The following is a 26284-nucleotide window of genomic DNA, read 5'->3' as shown; positions in this document are numbered from 1 at the left end:
GGTTCAATTTCCAGTTCCAGCTCCTGACTCCAGCTTCCTGCCAATATAAACCCCTGGAGGCAGCAGTAACGACTCAAGTAACTGGGACGATGACACCCACATAGGAGACCAGATTCTAGTTTCAGCCTCAGCCCACACCCAGCTGTGGTGGGCAATTCGGGAGTAAATCAGAAATGGGAGCTCTCTCTGAATATGTCTTTCTTGCCTTTCTTCCTCTTTTTATCTCTCTCTCTCTCTCTCTCTCTGAAAACAAGAAGAAACTAACACAGCTGTTTTGTTGAAAAAGATGGGCAGGCACTTTGGCACAGCAGGTTAACCCACCACTTGGGATGCCCACATCCCACGTCAGAGTGTTAATTAGAGTCCTGGTTCCACCTCTGATCCAGCTTCCAGCTAATGTACCTGGGAGGAAGCAGATGATGGCCCCATTACTTGGGTTCCTGCCACTCAAATGGGAGACACTTACATGGGAGATCAGATGGAGTTACTGGTTCCTGGCTTTGGCTTGGCTTAGTGCTGACTATTGTGGGTATTTGGGGAGAGAACCAGTGAATGGTTTCTCTCTGTTTCTCTCTCTCTCTCTCTCTCTCTCTCTGCCTGTCAAATCAATTTTTTTAATGAATTAAAATAAAAAATAATGGATTCAAAGCATAGGGTGCAATGGTAAGAGGCACGACTTACATGGACTTTGAAAGCTTAATAAAGCTTTTATCTAATAATAAAATCAGTATTGGATCATTATACACAATTTAGAAAAGACATTTTAAAATAAATAATTTTTTAAAATTTTATTTGCGAGGCAGAGACAGAAAAAGAGCTAGACAGAAAGACATCTCATTCATTGATTCATGGCCCAAATCAGTCAGGGCCCAAAGCTGGAAGCCAGACACTCAATCCAGGTCTCCCAAGTGGGTACAAGGAACCCAGTAACATAAGTCATCACCATTGGCTCCTAGGGTCTGCATTAGTCAGAAGCTGGAGCCAGGATCTGGAGTCAGGTACTGAACCAACAGGGGACTTGGCGTCAGTTTTAACTGATCATAAATGTGCACCCCTAAAAAAGGCTTTAATTATTCACAACATGTAATATTAAAAGACAAAATAGAAAGGAGAATAATTCCATCTAGGAAAACAATTTAAATGACAGTAGAAACAAAGTCATTTAGTAGTATATAAAAGCATTATCTATCAATGGTTCCCAAGTGCACCTTCACTAACATCAAACAACAATGTTATTTTCAGGGTAGGTGTTGTGGTGCAGTGGGTTAAGCCGCCACTTGAGATGCTCTTATCCTACACTAGGGTGCAAGTTGGAGAAATGGCTGCTCCACTTGCAGTCCTGCTTCTTGCTAAAGCATTCTGGGAGGTAGCAGATAATTGCCCAAGTGCTTGGGCCCCTGCCACTCACATGAGACACCAGGATGGAGTTCCAGGCTCCCGGCTTCAGCCTGGCCCAGCTCTGGCTGTTGCAAGCATTTGAGGAATGAACCTGCAGGTACAAGATGTCTCTTCCTCCTGCTCCTTGTCTGTCTCCCTGTCTGTCTGTCTCTCTTTCTCTCTCTCTCTCTCTGTCATTCTGCCTTTCGAGTAGATGAAAATTAATACACATTTTAAGAAGGAATAATGTATGTAAAAAAAATCTTTACTGTCTCACCTGTAAAGCGAAAAAAACAACAGAACAATTTCTCATTTTAAGGATTTTTTTTTGCATTTATATCTCTCCAAGTTTCAGTAACTAAAAAACTTCCATGCTAGCTATCAACAAAACTAAAGTTTAGGAAACAAGTAAAGAATACTAGGGACTGGCATTGTGGCATAGCAAGTAAAGCTGCTGCCTGCAATACCAGTATTCCACATTGGCACCAGTTCCTATCCCAGCTGTTCCACTTCCCATCCAGTTCCTCGCTAATGGTTGTGGCCATTTGGGGAGTGAACCAGCAGATGGAAGATAGATCTCTCTTCTCTCTCTCATTCTTTCCCCCTGTCATTCTGTCTTTGAAATAAATTTTAAGAAACTTGTTCTTAAAAAATCAACACAACTTCCTATTCTAAAGATCCAATAGTTTTTTCTTAAGTCATCCGACTCTTTTCTTGACCTTTCTATAGCAGATGACATTCCTGGCTCCCTTATTCTAAGCCAATAGTCTTTTAGTGTCCCCCAGCTCTCTGATCACTTCTTATTTACTCCTTTTTTTTTTCTCCTTGTAACTCCTAATTCCTGTTAACAGCTCTCTTAGAATTTATCTCCAACTGAGCCCTCCAATGCCTGTGGCACCATGAATTCTCCAAGTCAGTGATACCTGTAACCCAGCCTACATACATCAACAGTCTTTGTTATAATAATTATGTGATTTCAATATTTCATAAGTGAAAATAAATTGTTCTATGAAAACTAAATTCTAACATTTATAAAGGGTAAGCTGCTTAAACAAGTGCCTCTGTATCTACAATTCTACTGGAATTTGTAATCAATACATCATTAATGTAGTTTATTGAAGAAAAACTATTCTCAAAAATGCAAAAAAAGTCCTTCTACCAGATGCTAAATACATTTATATTTTGTTTAAATAAAGATTTATTCATTTAAAGAGTTACACAGAGAGAGGAGGGAGATCTTTTATCTACTTGTTCACTCCCTCAAATGGCCACTTTGACCAGGGCTGGGCCAAGCCAAAACCAAGAGTTTCATCTGGGTCTCCTACATGAGTGCAGGAGCCCAAGCACTTGGGCCATCTTCTGCTGCTTTCCCAGGTACATTAGCAAGGAACTGCATCGGAAGTGGAGCAGCCGGGACATGAACTCCATATGGTTTGCCCGAGCTACAGACAGCAGCCTAACCCACTGCACCACAGCCTTGGCCTGACACAAGTTTTAAAGTAAAGTAATATGGTACACACATTTAAGAATCATTTTCCTGACTCCCCACTTGAAATACGTTTCTCAATTAACATACTAACAGAACCTTATGGGATCTCAAGATAGCTGTTCTGCCTTCAGCCATCCCAAAGAACCATCTTGTTTATTCTCCCAAGCATTCTCATTCACACCCGCCACTTCAAGTCTTCAGACCTGGCCTTCCTGGTCTTACTTAAGCCATGTCAGGTGCTTTTCCCAGTGTTATTTCCACTCTTCAGAGCATTGCTAGATGGAAGTCCTAAAAGTAAATGCCCTCTGAGGCCAAGTGAAAATCTTCCACTCATGACCAATTAATTCCTCACTGACATCCCACAGAGAACCTTCAAATTTTCTACCTTGATCTTAAAAACGAAGTTTTAATTTTAATGACTTTATACTCATTGTCTATATGTTAGTATTATTCACAGAAACTCATTTTTTTCAGAGAGCACACCAATCCAATCTGACAATCTCTGCTGGACAATTTCACTTCCAAAACAAGCACAGCTCATCCCTGAACCTATATCCAACTACCCATCAGTCAGTTCAATGATCTCTATACTGAAAACATTGAAAATATTTTCAATTTTAAACACTTAAAATATCACACACAAAAATGGTGTGAAATAGCCATGGAATATCATACAGCCCAGGGAAGGCGTTGTGGTGCAACTGGTTAAACTGTCACTTGTGATACCTGCATCTCATCCTGGAGTGCCTGCTTCAAGTACTAGCTACTCCATTCCTAATCCAGCTTTCTGCTAATGTGCAGCCTGGAGGCAAGCAGAGAAGGGCTCCAGCACCTGTACCTGAGTCCCTGCACTCATGTGGGAGACTTGGCTAGAGTTCCCGGCTCCTGGTTTCAGCTTGACCCGACACCCCTGTTGAGAGCATTTGGAGTGTGAACTGGCAGATGGAAGATACGTCTCTTTCTGAGACTCTGCATTTCAAATAAATAAACCTATTCTTTAATGATGTTCATTATATAACATGTAAGTATACTTATGAATGTTAAAATGTAAAAACAAAACAGAGGACTGGCACTGTGGCTTAGTAGGTAAAGCTGCCTGTGACGCCAGCATCCCATATGAGCACTGGTTCATATCTCAGCGGCTCCACTTCCAATCCAGCTCCCTGCTAATGCCCTCAGAAAAGCAGTGGAAGATGACTGAAGTGTTTGAGCCCCTGCCACCAATGGATGAAATTCCTGGCTCCTGGCTTTGGCCTGGCCCAGCCCTGGCCATTGTAGCCATCTGGAGAGTGAACCAACAAATCAAAGATCCTTTTTCCTGTGTGTCTCTCCCCCTTTCTCTCTGTAACTTTAATTTTCAAATAAATAAATAAATCTTTAAAAAAACAAAACATAGGAAAAAACAAAAATGGCAGTAGGAATTCAATTCCACCAGTTGAATAATGGGTGATTTTTCCCTCTCTTTTGATGTTTATATATCAATTATTATTTAACTGGGAAAAAACCTCAATGTGAGTTCACAGCCAGGGACAGTTTGCTACATAATGGACAAAGCATGAGCTTGAGGTCAGGTAGGGCCAGAGTCACATGGTAGGTTTTTACCTTTTAGGTAAATTATACTTTCCCTTGATATTATAATAATTAGATGGATAATGTATTCAAAAGTCCCAGCACCTAGAACAAACAGATACAGGATGCAACAAATACTCATTGTCTTTCTCCCAACTTGAGGAGTACCTTTAATGAAACCAATCACTGAAAATACATCTCAGAGCAGTCAAGCACTAGACTAGTAATGTTGACTTCGAGTCCCAGTAAATGAGAAGAATCACAAATTAAATTATCTTCTATGTTTATTAAATTAACTGTATTACATTATTTAACTTCTACTATTAAAGATATGAGGGGGGACACAAACTTCACTTGATATTTCATGACACAAAACCAAAAGCAGTTTATATTAATATTAATATCAATAGCCAAGATGACTAAACTTCTCTATGCTATATTTAACGAGAAAAATTTCACATATGCCACACGATTATCTGACTCCAGTGATATTTTTCATTCCATCCTGCATATTCCTGCCAAACTACCCTTTGTTAAACAACACTTTGATCCTGTCAATCCTCCACCCCCATACCTGAGATCTTTCCCGGCTGCCTACTCCAATTCTAAATGCCTGTGTCAGGCGCTTCAGGCAAGGTGACAGAGAGGACAGCTACTGCAGGATCAAACGGAAGAACAGACCTGGATGGTGTGCTGAGCACAAAAAGCACCCAGACCTACCCAAAGATACCAAACTGTGGTACTCTCTCCTTCACATCTAATTCTGATTTCTGCGGTTTTGACACCAGGTTGGCAAACCTGTGTGTTTCCCTCTCACAAATCCATTAACTGAATCTATCAGGGTGTTCTTCAAAATAATGAACAGGGCAGAGTTTGTAGAGTATCCCTTACAGGAGACCCTGGGGTACAGTTCTGGCTGTGCTGCTGATTCCAGCCTCCTGCAAATGTGCACCCTGGGAGGCAGCAGGGTAGCTCAAGTAGTTGACTCCTGGATTGTGCTCCTGGCCCCTCAGCCTGGCCCAGCCACATCTATTGCTGGCCTTTGGAGGGTGAACCAGCAGGTGGAATACTTCAGCCTCTCCCTCTCTCTCACCCTCTCTCTGCTTTTCAAATAAATAAAACAAAATAAAAATTAAATATAAATTTAAAAATCTCTACAAATTTCTTGATGTCATTCATTTAGTGTTTTTAAGACACAGGTTTCTAAAAATATGTAACAAACTTTTTTAATGCCTATTAAAAAAATCTGGTGGGGCTGGTGCTGTGGAGTAGTAGGGACAGTCGCTTCCTGTGGTACCAGCAACCCATACAGGGGCCAGTTCAAGTCCCAGCTGCTCCACTTCCAATCCAACTCCCTGCTAATGTGCCTGAGAAAGCAGTGGAAGATGGCCCAAGTCCTTGGGCCCATGAAGCCACATGGGAGACCTAGAAGAAGCTCCTGGCTCCTGACTTCAGATCAGCCAAGCTCCAGCCATTTGGCCATTTGGGGAGTGAACCAGCAGATGAAAGATCGATCTCTCTCTCTCTCTCTCTCTCTCTCCCTCCCTCCCTCCTTCTCTCTCTAACTCTGCCTTTCAAATATATAAATATTTTTTAAAATTCTGGAAGCTATATACACCAAAATATGAACCACAACTATCCTTGGTAGATTTTGAACTTTCTTCATTATTCTGTATTTTCCTGAATTGAGTTTTATGATGAATTTGTATTACTTCATTTTTTTAAATTAGTAGAATTTTTTCTTTTTAATGATTTATTTACTTGAGAGGCAGAGTTATAGACAAAAAGAGGCAGAGACAGAGAGAGAGAGAGGGAGGGAGGGAAGGAGAGAGGTAGAGAGGTAGAGAGAGAGAGAGAGAGGTAGAGGTAGAGAGAGAGAGAGAGAGGTCTTCCATCTGCTGGTTCAGTCCCCAAATGGCCTCAAAGGCCAGAGCTGGGCTGATCTGAAGCCAGGAGCCAGGAGCCTTGTCTGGGTCTCCCACATGGGTACAAGGCCCAAGTACTTGGGCCATCTTCCACTGCTTTCCCAGGCCATAAGCAGAGAACTGAATAGGAAGAGGAGCAGCCAGGACATAAACCAGCATCCCACACTGCAGGCAGATGCTTAACATACTATAACACAGTGCCACCCCCAAATTTGTATTATTTAAATCAAATAAAACAATTACATTCTGTATAAGAACCTTTAAAATATCACGCTAAGAGAAATAAGTCAGTTTACATGCTATATGACTCTTTATATAAAATGTGCAGAATAAGTAAACCCAGAGTGAGCCTCTACATAGTTGCCAAGGGATAGGGCAGTGGGTAGTAGAACTGATGCTTAACAGTTACAGATTTGGGGCTGGTGCTGTGGCAGCCTAGCATTCCATACGGGTGCCAGTTCGAGTCCTGGCTGGTCCACTTCTGATCCAGCTCTTTGCTATTGTCTGGGAAAGCAGTAAAAGACAGCCCAAGTCCTTGGGCCTCTGCACCTGCTTGGGAGACCAGAAGAAGCTCCTGGCTCTTGGCTCCTGATCCACCCAACTCTGACCGTTGCAGCCATTTAGGGAGTGAATCAGTGGATGGAAGACCCCCCCCCCCATCTCGCTCTCTCTCTCTCTCTCAACCAGTGGATGGAAGACCTCTCTCTTTCTCTCTCTCTCTCTGCCTTTTGAATAAATAAATATTTTTTAAAAATAGTTACAGATGGCCAGCGCCACAGCTCAATAGGCTAATCCTCCGCCTGCGGCACCGGCACCCCGGGTTCTAGTCCCGGTTGGGGCACCAGATTCTGTCCCGGTTGCCCCTCTTCCAGTCCAGCTCTCTGCTGTGGCCCGGGAGTGCAGTGGAAGATGGCCCAAGTCCTTGGACCCTGCACCTTCATGGGAGACCAGGAGAAGTACCTGGCTCCTGACTTCGGATCAGCGCGGTGCGCTGGCCGCAGTGCACCAGCCGCAGCAGCCATTAGGGGGTGAACCAACGGCAAAAGCAAGACCTTTCTCTCTGTCTCTCTCTCTCAGTGTTCACTCTGCCTGTCAGGAAGGCAGGAAGGCAGGAAGGCAGGAAGGCAGGAAGGCAGGAAGGCAGGAAGGCAGGAAGGCAGGAAGGCAGGAAGGCAGGAAGGCAGGAAGGCAGGAAGGCAGGAAGGCAGGAAGGCAGGAAGGCAGGAAGGCAGGAAGGCAGGAAGGCAGGAAGGCAGGAAGGCAGGAAGGCAGGAAGGCAGGAAGGCAGGAAGGCAGGAAGGCAGGAAGGCAGGAAGGCAGGAAGGCAGGAAGGCAGGAAGGCAGGAAGGCAGGAAGGCAGGAAGGCAGGAAGGCAGGAAGGCAGGAAGGCAGGAAGGCAGGAAGGCAGGAAGGCAGGAAGGCAGGAAGGCAGGAAGGCAGGAAGGCAGGAAGGCAGGAAGGCAGGAAGGCAGGAAGGCAGGAAGGCAGGGAAGGGAAGGGAAGGGAAGGGAAGGGAAGGGAAGGGAAGGGAAGGGAAGGGAAGGGAAGGGAAGGGAAGGGAAGGGAAGGGAAGGGAAGGGAAGGGAAGGGAAGGGAAGGGAAGGGAAGGGAAGGGAAGGGAAGGGAAGGGAAGGGAAGGGAAGGGAAGGGAAGGGAAGGAAAGGGAAGGGAAGGGAAGGAAGGAAAAATAAAAATAATAGTTCTTCTTGGGAAGATGAAAATGTTCTGTAATTAGGAGTGAAGATCGTACAATATAATGAATGTACAAAAACCACTAAATTGTACACTTTATTTCTTATTTTATTTATTTGCTTGGAAGGGAGACAGAGACAGAAAGATCTTCCAACTGCTGGTTTACTCCCCAAAATGTCACCAACAGCTGGGTTGGGCCAGGCTGAAGCCAGGTGTCAGGAACTCTATCCTGGTGTCCCAGGGACTCAACTACTTGAACCATCACTGCTGCCTTCCAAGCTGTGCCTTAGCAGGAAGCTAGATCAGAAGCGGAGCCAGGACTCCAGCCCAGGCACGCTGATATGGGACGCATCCACCCCAAGCATTTTCTTCAACACTGCACCAAACACTTGCCCCTAAACTGTGTACGTTAAAATGGCAATTTTTATATTATGTGAATTATATCAATAAAAATAACTTTGAAAATAAAACATTCATGCTACCTGCATTTTGGGAAAACTGAAACAAAAAGAACAAGCTTTGTAATTTGGTCTTTAAAAGGCATATACTCTGGCACCATGTCACATTGGTCAGTATCCTGGTTCTACCACTGGGTGATCTTAACCATTCATCACCCTGAGCCTCCATCTCCTCATTTGTAAAATGGAGACAGTAACAATACCTACCTCATAATATTCAAAGATACATAAAATATTCAGAGCATTGTGAGAGACATATGAGTGATATATTAAGTACTGGCCACTAAGATGTAGAAAAATGAACGATCAAATCCACTGTGAGTGTGCATATTGGCACAAACTCTCGTGTGGCCATATTCATTGAAATTCTATCTGTCTTTATCTTTTTATCCAATAATCTACTTCTACAAAATTAGAGATTAAAAAATACAAAAATGTATGTACAAGAATTTTATTAACATCGCCATTTTTTATAACAGAAAGGGGGGAAATAAGTATGTAGCTGTTGGAAGGTAATTAAGTTATTGATGAAATATCATGCAGATATTAAAGTACATGGAAGAAACACACATATTAATATGGAAAGAGAGCCAAAACCCATTGTAAGGTGGAAAAACAGCTTATAACCCTATTTTCATTTTGAAATATATGTTTGTTTACACACATATTCTAAGATTTTGCAAATATCAATATTCTGCCTCCATCAAACTTTTTTTAAAATCAATAAATTTAAACACAAGAATAATGTCCTCTGGTTCTATTTTTTTGGTTTTCTTTTGTTTTTTGTTTGTTTGTTTGTTTTTGACAGGCAGAGTTAGACAGTGAGAAAGGGAAAAAGGTCTTCCTTTTGCTGTTGGCTCACCCTCCAATGGCCGCCAAGGCTGGCGCGTTGCGGCCAGCGCACCGCACTGATCCAAAGCCAGGAGCCAGGTGCTTCTCCTGGTCTCCCATGCGGGTGCAGGGCCCAAGGACCTGGGCCATCCTCCACTGCACTCCTGGGCCACAGCAGAGAACTGGACTGGAAGAGGGGCAGCCGGGACAGAATCCGGCGCCCCGACCGGGACTAGAACCCGGTGTGCCGGCGCTGCAGGCAGAGGATTAGCCTAGTGAGCCGCAGCGCCGGCCCCTCTGGTTCTATTTCTAACCACTATTTCTTAATGTCAGAAGGCCTAAGGAGACTGAGAAGTAGCCAGAACCCAAGAAATCATTCACAAAGACAAAAATCTACAAAACCTGCAAATTGGTGCTGGGAAACCAGATATTAACTGTTGTAAAAGAGAATTTTAAGAAGAGTTCACAGGATTCTAGTACATTAGTTCTAGACTTGGAGTTTCAATTATTTGATTAAGTAACTACATTATCTCGGTCAAGCACTAAATCTGAGAAACTCCAGTTACCTGGAGTAAAGAAAAAAAAATAGGTACAGTAATTCCTTGTAGGATTGCAAGAATAAGTGAGATCCTCAGGGAAGAACACTGGAGCCTATACTTCTCGATTTTGGCTGAAATCTCCAAAACTGAACATAAAATACAATCACAATGTCAAACTCCAGCAAACTGTCATGAAATAGTAAAGAATTTTTGGGGAAAGTAAACTAGTTTTAATTAAATGGGAATCAGAAAATGCTCATGGTATAAACTTGAAGAAGTAAACAACTGGGGGCCAGCACTGTCATACCACGGATTAAGCTGCTGCTTGCGACAGCAGCGTCCCGTATCAGAGGACTTGTTAAGTCTTGGCTGCTCCACTTCAAATCCAGCTCCCTGTTATGGTCCTAGGAAGGCAGTGGAAGATGGTCTAAGAACTTGAGTCCCTGCCACCCACATGGGAGTCCTGGATGGAATTCCAGGTTCTCAGCTTCACTTGGACCAGTTCCAACTACTGTGGTCATCTGGAGAGTGAACTAGAGGATGGACAAGCTGATCTCTCTCTCATTCTCTTCCTCTTTATCACTTCTAAAGAAATAAATCTTATAATTTTTTTAAAAAGCCATGCATGACTAGGTCATATAGTGAGTAGAAACCAGAAAAATGGAAAGGAAAAAAAAAAGAAGTAAACAATAGTAAACACAAATATACAACCTAAAAAGTGTGTTTTTAAAAGAAAAAACTATGAAAAATGAAGACTAAAAGAGCTTACTGGGAACAACAGAAAATCTAAACATATCAATGAGCCTACAAACAACAGAATTAATAGAGCAATATCAGTTTAGCTTCACTTGCAAACAGTATTAGATGAATGCTGACAAGGCAAAATAAGCTGAACTTAAAAATCCCAAAAGGAAATATGACCCATTAACAGTAACTCCAATATTAACAGAAAAGCCAAAGCAAACATAAAAAAAAGTTCAAAACCTGGTATACAATGATCTCACCATAAGCATTAAGATAGAAGAGAATGGCAATCATCACAGATTTCTTCTTTATATTTTTCTATATTCCTCAAATTTTCTACATAGTTCACAAACTGTTTTTATAACAGGAAAAAAAAAAGGTGTGAGAGTCTTTTTTTTCCTTTTTTTAACCATGAAAAAGAGACTCAGAATATCTGCACAAAAATGAGAGAAATGGAGCTGCGATTGAAAACATAATATTTGCCTCAGTTTTTCAAGGCAGAAGAATATGTTAAGAATTTTAGAACTTTAAATGACTTTTGAAAAAATGATGAGACAACTGAGCCATGGCAAACACATGACACTTTTAAAAACAACATAGGCTTGAATAGTGACAAAAGATTAACAATAAATCAAGTCATCTAATAAATCAAGAGCATATACTGGGAGAAGTCTAAGATTTAATCAGGATTTCAAAGTGCATGAGAAGTATACCAAGGCTCCTAAATGCCTCATTTCTCCCATCAGAGAAGCTAATTATTGAACTAACAATAGGAACAATGAAAAACACTTCTGTGAAAACATTTCTAACAATGTAAAAAAGGGAAGAGGGAGAATAAATGAGTTAAAGTTGTCCTCCAAACCAGCTTTAAAAAAAAAAAAAAGAACTTAAATTTCATAAAGAAACCACATATTGCAGGGAAAGTGAGAGCTAAGAAATATTAACTAAAATGAAGATGATTGGTCATAATTTTAAAATTTGAAAGGTATTGGTGGAAAGGTGGAAAACAGATGGGTTATACCTCAAAATGTTACAGAGTTATCAGGTGACCCAGCAATTCAACTCCCAGTATATACCCAAAATTGAAAACATCTGTCTACACAAAAATTTGTACATGAATGTTACAGTGACATTATTCAACATGGACAAAAAGTGGAAATAACCCAAATGTCCATCAACAGATAAGCAGTAAACGAATGAATACAAAAATATGGCATTATCCATAGAATGGACTATTATTCAGTCATAAGAAATGCAATTTTTTTTTTTTTTGACAGGCAGAGTGGACAGTGAGAGAGAGAGACAGAGAGAAAAGTCTTCCTTTTCCATTGGTTCACCCCTCAATGGCTGCTGCGGCCGGCGCAGCACGCTGATCCGAGGCCAGGAGCCAGGTGCTTCTCCCAAGGACTTGGGCCATCCTCCACTGCACTCCTGGGCCACAGCAGAGAGCTGGACTGGAAGAGGAGCAACCAGAACAGAATCCGGTGCCCCGATCAGGACTAGAACCCAGTGTGCCGGCCCCGCAGGCAGAGGATTAGCCTATTGAGCTGCGGAGCTGACCAGAAATGCAATTCTTATATATACTACAATTTGAATCAGCCTTTAAAACATATACTAAGTAAAAGAAGCCATTTATCAAAAGTCATATAATTCCATTTATTTGAAACGTTCAGAACAGGTAAATCTACAAAAAAGAGTGGATTAGTAGTTGCCTAGGTAGGGCTGGAGAGTAGGGGAAGAGATTGGAGAGTGACTGTTAAAGAATATGAAGCTTCTTATAGAGATGAAAATCTAAAATTGACTGTGGTGACTGTACTAAAAGCACTGACTTGTATACTTTTCTAAAAAGATGATGGAGGTTATCACAAAAAAGCACAAGGATCTGTAGCCTGGAAACAAATCTCAACAACTGAGAACAAAAGACAGGGCAGGCACTGGGCAAGGTGGTTGAGACGCCAGTAAAGACACCTACATCCCATATCAGAGTACCTGGGTTTCACATCCAGCTCCTGACTCCCGTTTCCTGTTTATGTAGGCCCTGGCAGGCAGAGGTAATGGTTCAAGTAAATGGGTTCCTACCACCCAGGTGAAGACCTTAATTGAGTTCTTAGCTCACAGTTTCAACCCTGACCCAGTCCTGGCTACTGCAGGTAATTGTGAAGTGAACCAACAGAGGTAAATAAATAAGCAAATGTCTTTCACAAAGGTAAAAGACAAAATGATGGATACTATTATGACTTCAACAGACCCTTTAAATCCACCCTATGCAAAGGTAAAAAGCACAACAAATTAAGAGACAAAATTATACTCAGTGTGTTATGTCCTAAATAGAATAACAAAATATAAGAAAAACAAAATGTATGGAAAGTAAACCTGCATGTTGATTTGTACAAATAGCATATGAAGTTATCAGCCCCATGAAAACAGGAGGTCAGGGGTCACACCAGTCTTTCTGTCCTTGCACTGGCACACAAAGGCTGTTACTACGGAGCCCTCAACCTTCCTGGGGGCCTAGGCACCTCTGGGTGGAGACTGGGCCAAACAGGGATGGCAAGTGCAGGCACAGACTGGATCTGAGCCTTGGGCTTGGTGGGAGACTGGGCCTTGGGCCTTCATTTGAGCATTGGCCTTCACCTTGATTTGAAGCTCCCCCTTGGCCTTTGCCTTGGTCTTTGGCCAGGACAGCCTAAGACCCTTCACAGTACGGGCACAGCACACTCCCCAAGCTAGGGCTGACACCCTTTGGGATCGTGGGCTTAACTTCCTTATGGTTAACAAGGGCCTTGACAGCTTCAGCATGTGCACTCAGAGCTTTGGCCTTGTTGGTCTGCATCTTCTTCAGGCCCTTCTTGTTGTGCTTCTTGGTAAAATGCATGTGCCTCAGGAACCTGACATCCACCCTCTAAAACATTCATATCTTTGTGACAGCGGTTTCTTCGTGCCACCTCTGTGCCATTTTTGTTGTGTGAGGTGTGGTACTTGGACTTGGTCATGTCTACACCCTAACCCGCGACTCCCAAAGCAACTGGCTATACCACTGTATTTGAAGGTTTCAATATTTCATTAACATGACATGACAGAACAAAAAATTTAAAGAATAGAACCAATAGAGCCAGTGCCGTGGCTCACTAGGCTAATCCTCCACCTAGCGGCGCCAGCACACAGGGTTCTAGTCCCGGTCGGGGCGCCGGATTCTGTCCCGGTTGCCCCTCTTCCAGGCCAGCTCTCTGCTGTGGCCAGGGAGTGCAGTAGAGGATGGCCCAAGTGCTTGGGTCCTGCACCTGCACGGGAGACCAGGAGAAGCACCTGGCTCCTGGCTTAGGATCGCCACAGCGTGCCAGCCGCGGGGGCCATTGGAGGGTGAACCAACGGCAAAAGGAAGACCTTTCTGTCTGTCTCTCTCTCTCACTGTCCACTCTGCCTGTCAAAAAAAAAAAAAAAAAAAAAAAGACTATGATAAGGCAAATGTGATAAAATCTTAACTAGAGAATCCAGGCATACTACTGCAACTGTTTCCTAAGTTTGAAATTATCTTGAGTTTTTTAAAATTTAACTAAAATTAATAGCTAATATGATACAGAGACTGAAAAGTAAAGGAAATAACTTTTCTGGAGTATAAGAGACTTTCAAAAATATGACATTCTCCAGCATAATGCAAAATCATAAAACAAACTATATATAATATGTCTAAATTATGTGTTTTACCACAACAAGAGGAATTTTAACATAAATGCTTATGGTGTTACAGAAAAAGAATCTATTTCCACCTAAAAAATTCAGAAAGGAAAAAAAAAGAAAAGCTAAAAATGAAAGTACTGAAACTAAGAGAAAATTAAGAAAATAAAGTAAAAAAATAGGTATCATAAAAATACCATTAGAGTAGTTCAAGGAAAATGATATAATCAGAGAGAAAATAGGGAAGAGATTTCAAACACAGACACTACAAGGCAAAACTTAGGGAAAGGCTTAAAAGGAAAGGAACAGAATGCAGTGCAAATTTCAAGGAATGGTGTTCAGCCCAAAAAGGCAAAGCACTGCAGAAAGCAGATCTGCAATCAGCTTGGTGATGCGAATAACGGGGATGAGGAAGGAATGTACACCAGTCTGATCCTCCTCCCACAGTCAGGCTCTCCATCCCTAATTAGGAACATCACAATTTACCCCACTTCCAACAGTGACAGATCCAAGAGGCAAAGGCAGAAAGAGATCAAGGAGGCTGGTTGGACATGGATCAGCAAAGTGAAGAGCTCATGCCTCATTAGACAGCTCTGGATGATTCTGGTTATGTGGAAATGGAGTCCAGTGTCATTAGTACCATCAAGTTTAGAAGAGAAGGTAGAGGGGGCCAGCGCTGTGATGTAGCGGGTTAAGCCACCACCTGCAGTGCTGGCGTCCCATACGGGTGCCGGTTCGAGACCCGGCTGTTCCACAACTGATCCAGCTCCCTGCTATGGCCTGGGAAAGCAGCAGAAGATGGCCCAAATCCTTGAGCCCCTGCACCCTCATGGGAGACCCAGAAGAAGCCCCCGGCTCCTGGCTTCGGATCGGCACAACTCCGACCATTGCAGCAAATTGGGGAGTGAACCAGCAGATGAAGATCGATCTCTGTCTCTCTCTCTGCCTCTCCTTCTCTCTGTGTGTAACTCTAACTTTCAAATAAATAAATAAATAAAGAAGAAGAAGAAGAAGAAGAAGAGGAGGAGGAGGAGATTGAAAGCCAGATTTTTAGGTGAACCTCCAGATTTTTAATGGTTAACAAACAATGCAATTCTTTAAAACACTATGCAGGCCGGCCGGCACCACGGCTCACTAGGCTAATCCTCCACCTAGCGGCGCCAGCACACAGGGTTCTAGTCCCGGTCGGGGCGCCGGATTCTGTCCCGGTTGCCCCTCTTCCAGGCCAGCTCTCTGCTGTGGCCCGGGTGTACAGTGGAGGATGGCCCAAGTGCTTGGGCCCTGCACCCCATGGGAGACCAGGAGAAGCACCTGGCTCCTGGCTTCGGATCAGCGCGGTGCGCCATCCGCAGCAGCCATTGAGGGGTGAACCAGTGGAAAAGGAAGACTTTTCTCTCTGTCTCTCTCTATCCACTCTGCCTGTCAAAAAAAAAAAAAAAAAAAAAACACTGTGCAGGCCAAACAAGTATTTGAATTCTATTTTCACTGTTAATTTTCACCAGGCTGCCAGTCTCCCCTTTTCCATTTTATCTTTTCCAACTCTAAACTTTGCTTTCTAAAATAACAATGTCACTCAAACCCTTTAAAAGTTTCCTTTGTCTTTAGAGCAAATGCCAAAATTTCAGAGGGGCTGCCAAGGCCCTCACTAATGTGGCAGCAATATGCAACTCAGCTCCTGCCCAACACCCAGACCCAGCCTTCCCAAAATACTCCCTTCAATTTCTCACCTTTGTGCCTCTTGGAAAACCATTCCCAGTCTAGGAGACCCTCCCCAGGGTTTCTGTGTTCATTGCAATACCATGTCATCAAACCACTCCACAAATAAATATTAATAGGCATCTAATTTTATGTTAAACACCTCCCAAGACACTGTGATACAGCAGTGTGACAGACAGACATAAGGAACTACATAAGAGTAAGGGAGACAGAAAGTAAAACATGTAGAAAGGAAGTCGCATGGGAAAAGATTTTTGGAGCAAGAAAAATGTATGAAGAAAGGTCTGTTGTAGGGAAAGGTGGAAGGGGAGAAAGGGTAGGTTACAATTTTAAAAATTTGAAGATGACATTAGAACAAAGACCTAAAGAAGCAGAGGCAACAAAGGACTGGGACAGGAAGGTTTCAGGCAAACAGAATAGCAACACCAAAGACCTCAGGCTAAAGTGTGCCTGGTGTTCTCTTCCTGTAAAGCCCAACTCCAGTGGTACCTGTCATTCATTCCTCAATGCTGTATCTGAAGCTTCCTTAGGGCACCCTGCACAGTGGAAACCCTCTTTTTGAGCATCTCCAGGAGTGAACGCTGATCAGTTACTCAAAAAAGGCAGAAAGGGCCAGGCGTTTAGCCTAGCAGTTACAATACACTTGGGTTGTACAACCCACCTGTTCCAGCTCCTCTGTCAATTCTAGCTTCCTGCTAATGCCCACCTAGGGAAGAAGTAGGTGATGGCTCAAGTAGTTGATTCCTACCACCCATGTGGGAGACCCAGATAGAGTTCCTGGCTCCTGACTTCGGCTTGGTCCAACCCCAGTCATCACAGGCATTTGAGGAGTGAATCAGTAGATGGAGCTTTTTGTCTCTCTCTCTCTCTCACCTTCCAAGTAAATAAAATTAATTTTCTTAAGATTTATTTATTTGAGAGGCAAAGTTACAGAGAAAGCACAGGAGAGGCAGAGAGAAGTCTTCCATCCACTGGTTCATTCCCCAAATGACCGCAATGGCCAAAGATAAGCAAGTATGAAGCCAGGAGCCAGGAGACTCTTCCAGGTCCTATGTGGGTACAGGGGCCCAAGCATTTAGGCCATCTTCTACTGCCTTCCCAGGCCATGAGCAGAGAGCTGGTTCAGAAAAGGAGCAGCTGAGACACCAACCAGTGCCTACAATGGATGCCCACACCACAGGCGGAGGCCCAACCTACTATGCCACAGTGTAGGCCTCAAAATTAATTAATTTTAAAAGTCAATTAAGCGGCCAGCGCCATGGCACACTAGGTTAATCCTCCGCCTGTGGCACGGGCTTCCCATATGGGCACCAGTTCTAGTCCAGGTTGCTCCTCTTCCAGTCCAGCTCTCTGTTGTGGCCTGGGAAAGCAGTGGAGGATGGCCCAAGTCCTTGGGCCCCTGCACCCGCATGGGAGACCGGGAGGAAGCACCTGGCTCCTGGCTTCAAATCAGTGCAGCTCCAGCTGCTGTGGCCACTTGGGGAGTGAACCAATGGAAAGAAGACCTTTCTCTCTGTCTCACACACATTGTCTGTAACTCTGCCTGTCAAATAAATAAATTAAAAAAATATATATTTTAAAAGAAAGTCAATTAATGGGGCTGGTGCTGTGATGCAATGGATTAAAATGCCATTTGCAGTGCCCGCATACCATATGGGCACCAGTTCCAGTCCCAGCTGCTCCACTTCCTATCTAGCTTCCTGCTAATGTACCTGGGAAAGCAGCTGAGGACCCCTGCAGCCAATGTGGGAAATGGGATGAGGCTCCTGGCTTCAGCCTGGCCTGGCCCTGGCCATTTCGGCCATTTGGGGAGTGAACCAGCAGATGAAAGATACCTCTCTCTCACTGTAAATCTTACTTTCAAATAAATAAATAAATCTTTACAAAAAAAAGACTACTTCAGAAAGCTCACAGAAAATGTAAATTTTTTAAAGAGTCAATTAAAAAATAAATAATTTTAAAGTGACACTATACATTTTAACTTCAAATATACAAACATATATTCACTTCCCAAAGACCTCTTCTATGAGTACAGGACTGCTAAATGTAATTCCCCACTTTCTTGGGTAAACCACAAGCATAATTCATTAACTATGAAGTCCATCTTCCTTTCAAGTAGAACAGGAACTTAAAAATATTTCTGAGGAATTCTTCCAAAACCTTACAGGATTTCCCCCACTCTGTTTTCAGCTGTCCTGACCACAAGCTAATGCACTCAATAGCAATTCTTTTAGCTTTTTTTTTTTCTAAGATTTATTTTTTTATTTGAAAGAGAGTTATAGAGACAGAGGAAGAGATAGAAACATCTGCCAGTTCACTCCCCAAATAGCCACAATGGCTGGGGGGCTGGGCCGAAATCAGGAGCCTGGGATTCCATCCAGGTCTGCCAGTTAGGTGCAGGGGCCCAAGCACTTGGGCCATCTTCCATTGTTTTCCCAGGTGCAATAGCAGGGAGCTGGATCAGAAGTAGAGAAGCCAGGACTCAAACTGGGGCTCATTTGGGGAAGTGAACCAGTGGATGCTGGCATCACACACAGTGCCTTAACCCACTGCTCCACAACACCATCCCATCTTTATCAAATCTTTCTAAAGCATTTCATCAAAACAATTCTTTGTATATTCATAGTTCATTGATTTGAGTGATTTCTATTAATTTACACTCACAACTACCACTGGGATACTCATACATTCCAGAAGAAAGACAACGACTCTTTCTTAGTAAACAGAGAAATCAAATGATACATAGAAATAGTAGTGCTAACCTAACAGTATGAGCATCTGCGCGCTTGCTATAGAAATTGGTTAGTATGGCTTACTCAAGGGAATGGTAAACTCAAGATGTCAAAATCAAGCCCAGCAAAGGACCTGAACACATATTTCTCCAAACAAGCAGTACACAGGACGCAGTACTATGGCACAGCAAGTTAAGCCACCACCCTATATGAGTGCCAGTTCAGAGTCCCAGCTGCTCCACTTCCGATCCAGTTCCCTGCTAATGCACCTGAAGATGCGGCTAAAGCAGCAGAAAATGGCTCAAGTCCTTGGGCCCCATGAACCACATGGAAAACCTGGATGGAGGCTGGCACTAGGCTCACTAGGCTAATCCTCTGCCTGAGGCACTGGCACTCCAGGTTCTAGTCCCGGTTGGGGCGCCGGGTTCTAGTCCTGGTTGCTCCTCTTCCAGTCCAGCTCTCTGCTGTGGCCCAGGAAGGCAGTGGCGGATGGCCCAAGTGCTTGGGCCCTGCACCCACATGGGAGACCAGGAGGAAGCACCTGGCTCCTGGCTTCGGATCAGCGCAGCGCGCCGGCCGTAGCAGCCATTTGGGGGGTGAACCAATGGAAGGAAGACCTTTCTCTCTGTCTCTCTCTCTCTCACTGTCTAACTCTGCCTGTCAAAAAAGAAAAGAAAAGAGAAGAAAACCTGGATGGAGTTCCAGGCTCCTGGCTTGGATGCAGCTCTGGCTGTTGCAGCCATTCAGGGAAGTGAACCAGTGGATGGAAGATCTCTGTCTCTGCCTCTCTGTAACTCTGCCTTTTAAATAAATAAATCTTTAAAACTAAAAAAGTACACAAAAATATGCTTAACATTAGGAAAACACAAATCAAAACCACACTGAAACACAATTTCACACTCATATGACAGCCATAATCAAAAAGGCAGACGGGGGAATGGCGCTGTGGCTCACTTGGTTAATCCTCCGCCTGCAGCGCCAGCATCCCATATGGGCGCCAGGTTCTAGTCCCGGTTGCTCCTCTTCCAGTCCAGCTCTCTGCTATGGCCCGGGGGGGGGGGGGGGCAGTGGAGGATGGTCCAAGTGCTTGGGCCCCTGCACCCTCATGGGAGACCAGGAAGAAGCACCTGGCTCCTGGCTTCAGATGGGCGCAGTGCCGACTGTGGCGGCCATTTGGGGAGTGAACCAACGGAAAAGGAAGACCTTTCTCTCTGTCTCTCTCTTTCACTGTCTATAACTCTACCTGTCAAATAAATTTAAAAATAAAAAGTCAGACAGAGAAACAGGTATTTTCCCTAGCAGTTAAGCAGTAAAGACACCTGTATCACATACCAGTGTGCCCAGCTCAATTCCCAGCTCTGGCTCCTGACTTCTGCTTCCTGCCAATGCAGAACCTTGTAAGCAGCAGTGATGGCTTAATTAACTGGGTCCTGCCTCTCACATGGGAGGCCTGAATGGGTTTCTAGTTCCCATTTTCAGCCTTGGCCCAGACCCTACCTCCAAACACTGTAAGCATTTGGGGAGTGAACCAGTAGAAGGGGGAGTACTCTCTCTTTCTCTCTCCCCTTTCCATCCCCCAAATAAGAAAAAAATGTTAAAAAAAAAAAAGGAAGAGACAATAACAAGTGCTGGAGATGATGTGAAGAAACTGAAACCCTTAAATGATGTTAGTGGAAATGTAAAATGGAACAGCCACTTTAGAAAACAGTTTGTCAGTTCCTCAGTGTTAAACACAGTGATCATGTGACTTGGCATTTTCATTCTCAGATATACAGATGCTCCTGGACTGACAATGGCCTTATATTCGATAAACCCAAAAGCAGCAGAAAATAATGTAGGTTGAAAATGCATTTACTACTTTATGCCAGTGAACATCATAGCTTAGTAAAGCAGCACAGTGGAATGTTGGCTACTCCATTTCCTGATCAACTGTGAGCTGTGGTTTGATGCTGCTTCCCAGGGTGACAGACTATCATCATATCAAATATCACCAGCCTGGGGGAAAAAAATCAAAATTCAAAATTCAACATACCATTTCTACTGAACGTGTATCACTTTCACACCATTATGAAGTCAAAAATATCATAAGTCAAGATATCATAAGTTGGAGACCATCTGTATACCAAGAGAATAAAAAAACAAATGTCTTCACAAACACTGGTAGATCAGAGTTACAGAAGCGTGATTACAACAGCCAAGGAGTGGAAACCCAAATACCTAACAGTGGAGGAATGAACACATAACACGCAGTCTATTCATACAAGGGAATATTATTTGGCAAAAAAAAAAGGAATTCTAACAAGGATGAACCCTGAAAACATTATGCTAAGTGAAGGAAGCTGGACACAAAGACCACACTTCATATGATCTCATTTACATGTATATCCAGAATAGATAAATCCACAGACAATACATTAGTAATAGGCAAAGGGTGGAGGAAGGAGGAGTGACTGTTAATAGGCACAGTTCCTTTTGAGCTGAGAAAAATGTTCTGGGGGCTGGCGGCTGTGGCTAGTGGGCTAAAGCCTCCACCTGTGGCACCAGCATCCCATATGGGTGCTGGTTCAAGTCCCAGCTGCTTCTCTTCCAATCCCACTCTCTGCTATGGCCTGGGAAAGCAGTAGAAGATGGCCCAAGTCCTTGGGCCCCTGCACCTATGTGGGAGACCTGAAAAAAGCTCTAGGCTCCTGGCTTCAGATCAGCCCAGCTCCAGCTGCTGCAGCCAATGGGGAAATGAGCCAGTGGATGGAGGACTTCTCTCTGTGTCTCTCCCTCTCTCTGTCTGTAACTCTATCTCTCTAAATAAATAAATAAATATATTTAAAAAAAAAAAAAAAAAAAACAGAAAATTTGTCCTGGAATTAGTAGTGATGGTTGTATATCTGTGAATATACTAAAAGCCACAGAACTGTACAATTGAAAAAATTTTCCAATGCTGTTAATGTTCAATAAATGCTTGGGGAATGGGGAGAGCAAGTCCAAATACTTTAAACAGAAATGTCCACTGTATTGTTTTTAAGAAGCTAACCAGTTGCCTGAGAATATAAGGCACCTGAGGGCAGAGAGGGCCTCACATATATCTTCCTTAACATCCAGGTACTGCTAGATTACACTAAGCAGTTATTCAATCAGGGCTCACTAAATATAAATAATCACATTTTTCACATCAAAGATTAAAAGAAAAATGTGCTGACCAAGATTCCACACTAATTCTAAAATCTATCTTTTTCATTCCACAGAATCCTGGATTGCCATATCTCTTAATCTGACCTTCATTCTATCCACTGACACCACTCTTCAGAGGACCCACTTCTAACTTCTGTGACAGTTTTAAAACATAGTTCAAATTGTCCGGTTATGTCTACTAGTAATTGACACTCAGTGGTCTTTCAACATGTTTTCCTACCTCTTAAACCATACAGCTAAGACAGAAATGGCTCACAGTTTAAGTAAGCCTCCTTTGTTCTCCTCAAATACCCTAACGCCAAAAAGATCGTCATCATCTTCATGTGACAAATGGGGGGAAAAAGTTAGTCTAAGGTTACCCGGTCTCCTGAATTCAAAGCCCATTTTTCTTCACAAATGTCATCTATTTCCAAGCTTTGGATGACCAGAGAACTTCTTGTTAAGTTTTAAAAGAACAAATGAAAATTTATAAAGTCAAAGATTCATAAAACAATTATAAATCCAACATACAGAGTGAGTGAGAGGGGACTGGGCCAAAAGAACAACAAAAAGACCTTGTTTAGTCGAGAAGGGAGAAAACAAAGGGCCCACTGCTGGGGAAGAGGTTGTAGCATCAAGAGATGGCAGAGACAATGCAGATTCACCCAGCTTCTCCATCTCCATCAGGAAGCATGTCCTTCAAAATGGGAGCCTGAATAAAAGGGTGCAACCATCTAAGTGGCAAGGACAGCGGGCAGGAACAGAATACAGAGAGTTCAAAATAACTCGCTTCCAGATCAAACAAAATTCTCCACGATATTGGAAAAATTTTAGATGTGACTTTAAAAACTGCTGATGAACCAAGCTATCTGTACAAGGTACCAGAAGACCAGAAATAAAGAACACACTCTTTTTCAAAAGGAAAAACATACAGATCAAGAAAAGCATTTACAAGTAAACCTGCCACATATCTGCTGAAAATTCTAGAATGAGTAATGACAAGTTTTCAATACACTAAAAAGAGAAAGCAACTAAGAGTTCTTTATTGAGGAAGGCTACACAACATTTGCTTTTGAATAAGGATTACTAACATGGAAAAAGGGGGAAAACACAGACATACACCACTGACAAGATGATCTGACAGAATCTTTCAATGATAGGCTAGTGAACAAAATGAGAAAGTGGTGAAGAGCAGCTCGAAAACCTGTTAAACTCAATCAAGGTAACACAGAGCTGGTTGAATACCTGGTTGACTAACGTATCAACATCATACAGCCTGGTAGGACGTCTCCAGTAAAAATCTCACAAGGTTCCATCCTTTTCTGTTATCTAGACAATGCACATTAATAAAGCCACAGACTGCTCTTCACATTTCCAAGTGTCACAAACTGTGAGTGACCCAACACACACACCCTGACAAAATCAGGCTCCAAAGGTCACAGTGGACTGAATGGTCCAAAACCAACAGTGAAAAATCAACAGGGAGTCAAGGCCATCACTTAGATCTAGAAACTCAAATATAAAAGGGTACCTCAAAAAACTCTGTGGAAAAACTGAATTAAAAGGTAAGTTTGGGGCCGGCACTATGGCATAGCAGGTTAAAGCCCCAGCCTGAAGTGCTGGCATCTCATATGGGCACCAGTTCAAGTCCCAACTGCTCCACTTCTGATCCAGCTCCCTGCGAATGCGCCTGGGAAAGCAGCATAAAACTTGGGCCCCTGCACCCATGTGGGAGACTCGTAAGAAGCTCCTGGCTCCTGACTTCGGATCAGCTCAGCTCCGGCCACTGCAGCCATTTGGGGAGTGAACCATCAGAGAGAAGACTTCTTTCTCTCTCTCTCTCTCTCTCTCTCTCTCTCTCTCTCTCTTTTTCTCTCTCTCTCTCTACCTCTCTCTGTAACTCTTTCAAATAAATAAAATAAATCTTTAAAAATAAATAAAAGGTAAATTTATTTTTGTGCAAAAATGTTTCCAATCCATGCAGCTTTTTCATAATACATCTTTCCAATAAACTTTTGAAGAATTTGTATTCCAGCATCCTACTTCCTTTCTGTAAACTTGTACTACGTGCAAGTTAAAAGTCACACACAGAAACACCCATCAACACACACTACATTTTGCTAAGGACCAATTAGCAAGAGCACATTAGCAGCTAAAATATTTTGATGATGTGATTTGTTACCAAAAAAAAAAATACACATGGCTTTTATTCTTAAAGATTATTTATTAAAGCACTACCTCATATTAGTGGAAAAGCACGCCACTGTTAACTGTGCTGAAAAGCCCTCGCTCATAAAACATACCATGTAAAACTTAAAAAATTTCAGGCCTTCAAAGCCAAACAGCAGGTCAAAGGTTTTCTTCATTCAGGGCAGCATAAGCACCTGTGCTGAGGCCGCTTGCTCGATCCTCAGTCTCCCAGAACCAGTGCCCCTTCAAGATTTCAAAGGCTGGAAGGCTGTCCAGCAGGCAGGCCAGCAGAGTCCCAGTGGCCTCTTGTCGATCCCTCCCTATCCTCCCCCCAGCCCTCAAGACAAGTGGACTGAAAACTGACAAAAGGGGCAAGTTAGAAGGGATGTGGTTCATGATCACTAGCATCTGTTCGGCCAGCTCCAGGAGGACCCACCCACCCACCCCCAAAGGAGACCTGGATGCCCCTCCTTGCCCCAGGGCCTGAATCCTTGGGCTCCTCTGGGACCCCTTTAGAAAGGAAGAGAAAACTTCACAGCCGGGTACCCTGCCCCCGCCTCAGGGGCCCCACCAGTGTCATCCATTAAAGCCCCAGCAAGCTCTTTGTTTCCAACAGCTGTGGGGCGCAGGGGACGGAAGGCGGCCTTGGAGAGAGGGGAGAGGTCACTCCCTTGCTCCCTTTGCTGCCAATCTCCAGGCCCTGCCACAAAACAACACGGACACAGCATAGCTCTTGCAGAACCTAATCTCTCTCCGCACCACCTTAATAACCCAGGATCACACCTTGATACAGAGGCATTCCCTGAGACCTAATTACCTCTTTTTATACCCAAACCCTACCCAGGATGACTCCCTCCCTCTGACAAATGGGGTTCATTCTAGGACAGCCATCCTTTCTCCTCCTTCCTCCTCCTCCTCAACGGACACCCCAGGATGGCTACCTGAACCCCAGGCTTCAGCCATACAGAACACACAAAAAAGACCCTGGGACTTTCACCTGCCCATATCCACAGACCCGGGGTCACTACAAGTCTCCACATCCACCTCTAAACCCAAACCCTAAGGACACACTCGAGCGCGCGCGCACACACGCACACACTCAAGTCACTCTGCACGGCTAACCCGCATCCTCACGTTCCCCCCCCCCCCGCCCCGTTCCCTTTACCCACACGACCACTCTGAGACCCCCACCCCCACCCCAGCACACGGCCACCGCTCTGACCCTCAGCCCCGACTCCCCAGCTCCTCACGGTCTCCCACCCACAGCACACACACACACACACACACACACACACACACACACGGAGACCCCCGCCTGGGCCGTCCTTCCTCCCCCGAGTCCTAACACTAACACGCGCTCTTGCCAGCGCACCCCCGACCCCACTGGGAGCCCGGGCCGGCTGCTTCGCGGCTCCCGGCCTCACCTCCTCCGCCACACGCGGGGCCGCCCTCGCTCAGCCACTCGACACACACGGACGCACGTACGGCCACTCCCCGTCCCCAACGCCGGTCCCCAAGCCCGCACCGCGCCCTCGCGCCCTGCCCACCGCCCTCGCTCACCCTCGGGCCCGACTCTCCGGGACTCCCACGCCAAGGGCTTCCCCAGCCCTGCCGCGGGAGCCGGGACGCGGGCGGCGGCGGCAGGAGGGAGGGGCCCCGGGGGCGGGCTCCGGCCGGTCTTACCTGAGCAGTTGATGCTCTTGCCTTTGCCGCCGGGACAGTCCCCGCCGCCTCCGCCGCCGCTGCCGCCACCGGGGGGCTGGTTGGACGCGCGGCTCCCGGGCAGAGAGAAGGCGAAGAGCAGAAGCACCGACGTGTAGCAGCAGAAGGCGAGCGGGGGAGCGGCAGGCAACCGGAGCGGCGCCTCAGCGGCCGCGGCGCCCATGGCTGGCGCCCCTAGACGGCGGGAAGTGCAGGGAGCCGCAGGCCCGGGGCATCCAGCCGCGCGCCGAGAGCCCCGCCGCTACCCCGGCGCCTCCTAGCAGCACCGCCGCTGCGCCCCGGAACAGCCCCTCAGCATCCCCGTCCCACCCTCGACACCCGCCAGGCCCCGGCCCGCCGCGCTCGGGACGGAGTCGGTGGGTCCGGGCGCGTGCGAGGGTCGCGAGCGCGCGAGGGTGCGCGCGAGGGTGCGAGCCCGCGTCGGGGAGACCGAGGCTGGCGGAGCGAGCGAGCGGGCGGG

At 44.7% G+C, this 26284-nt stretch overlaps 1 protein-coding gene across 3 annotated transcripts in view; it reads right to left on the bottom strand.

The window, feature by feature from the left end:
• Positions 1 to 25987, bottom strand: part of TMEFF1 (transmembrane protein with EGF like and two follistatin like domains 1) — a 132514-nt gene extending 106527 nt beyond the window's left edge. For all 3 annotated transcript variants that reach the window (XR_011381234.1, XR_011381233.1, XM_002707936.5), the window contains exon 1: positions 25786 to 25987. Coding sequence is in view for 1 of the 3 variants with exons in the window: in XM_002707936.5 (XP_002707982.1) it covers positions 25786 to 25987 (202 nt within the window). In the remaining 2 variants the exon portion in view is untranslated. The remainder of the gene's footprint in view (positions 1 to 25785) is intronic.
• Positions 25988 to 26284: the final 297 nt, after the last annotated feature.

Source organism: Oryctolagus cuniculus, chromosome 1, assembly GCF_964237555.1.
Source record: "Oryctolagus cuniculus chromosome 1, mOryCun1.1, whole genome shotgun sequence".
Lineage (NCBI taxonomy): Eukaryota > Metazoa > Chordata > Mammalia > Lagomorpha > Leporidae > Oryctolagus > Oryctolagus cuniculus.
The sequence above is the reverse complement of the archived record's forward strand: the minus strand, read 5'-3'. Positions and strand labels throughout refer to the sequence as shown.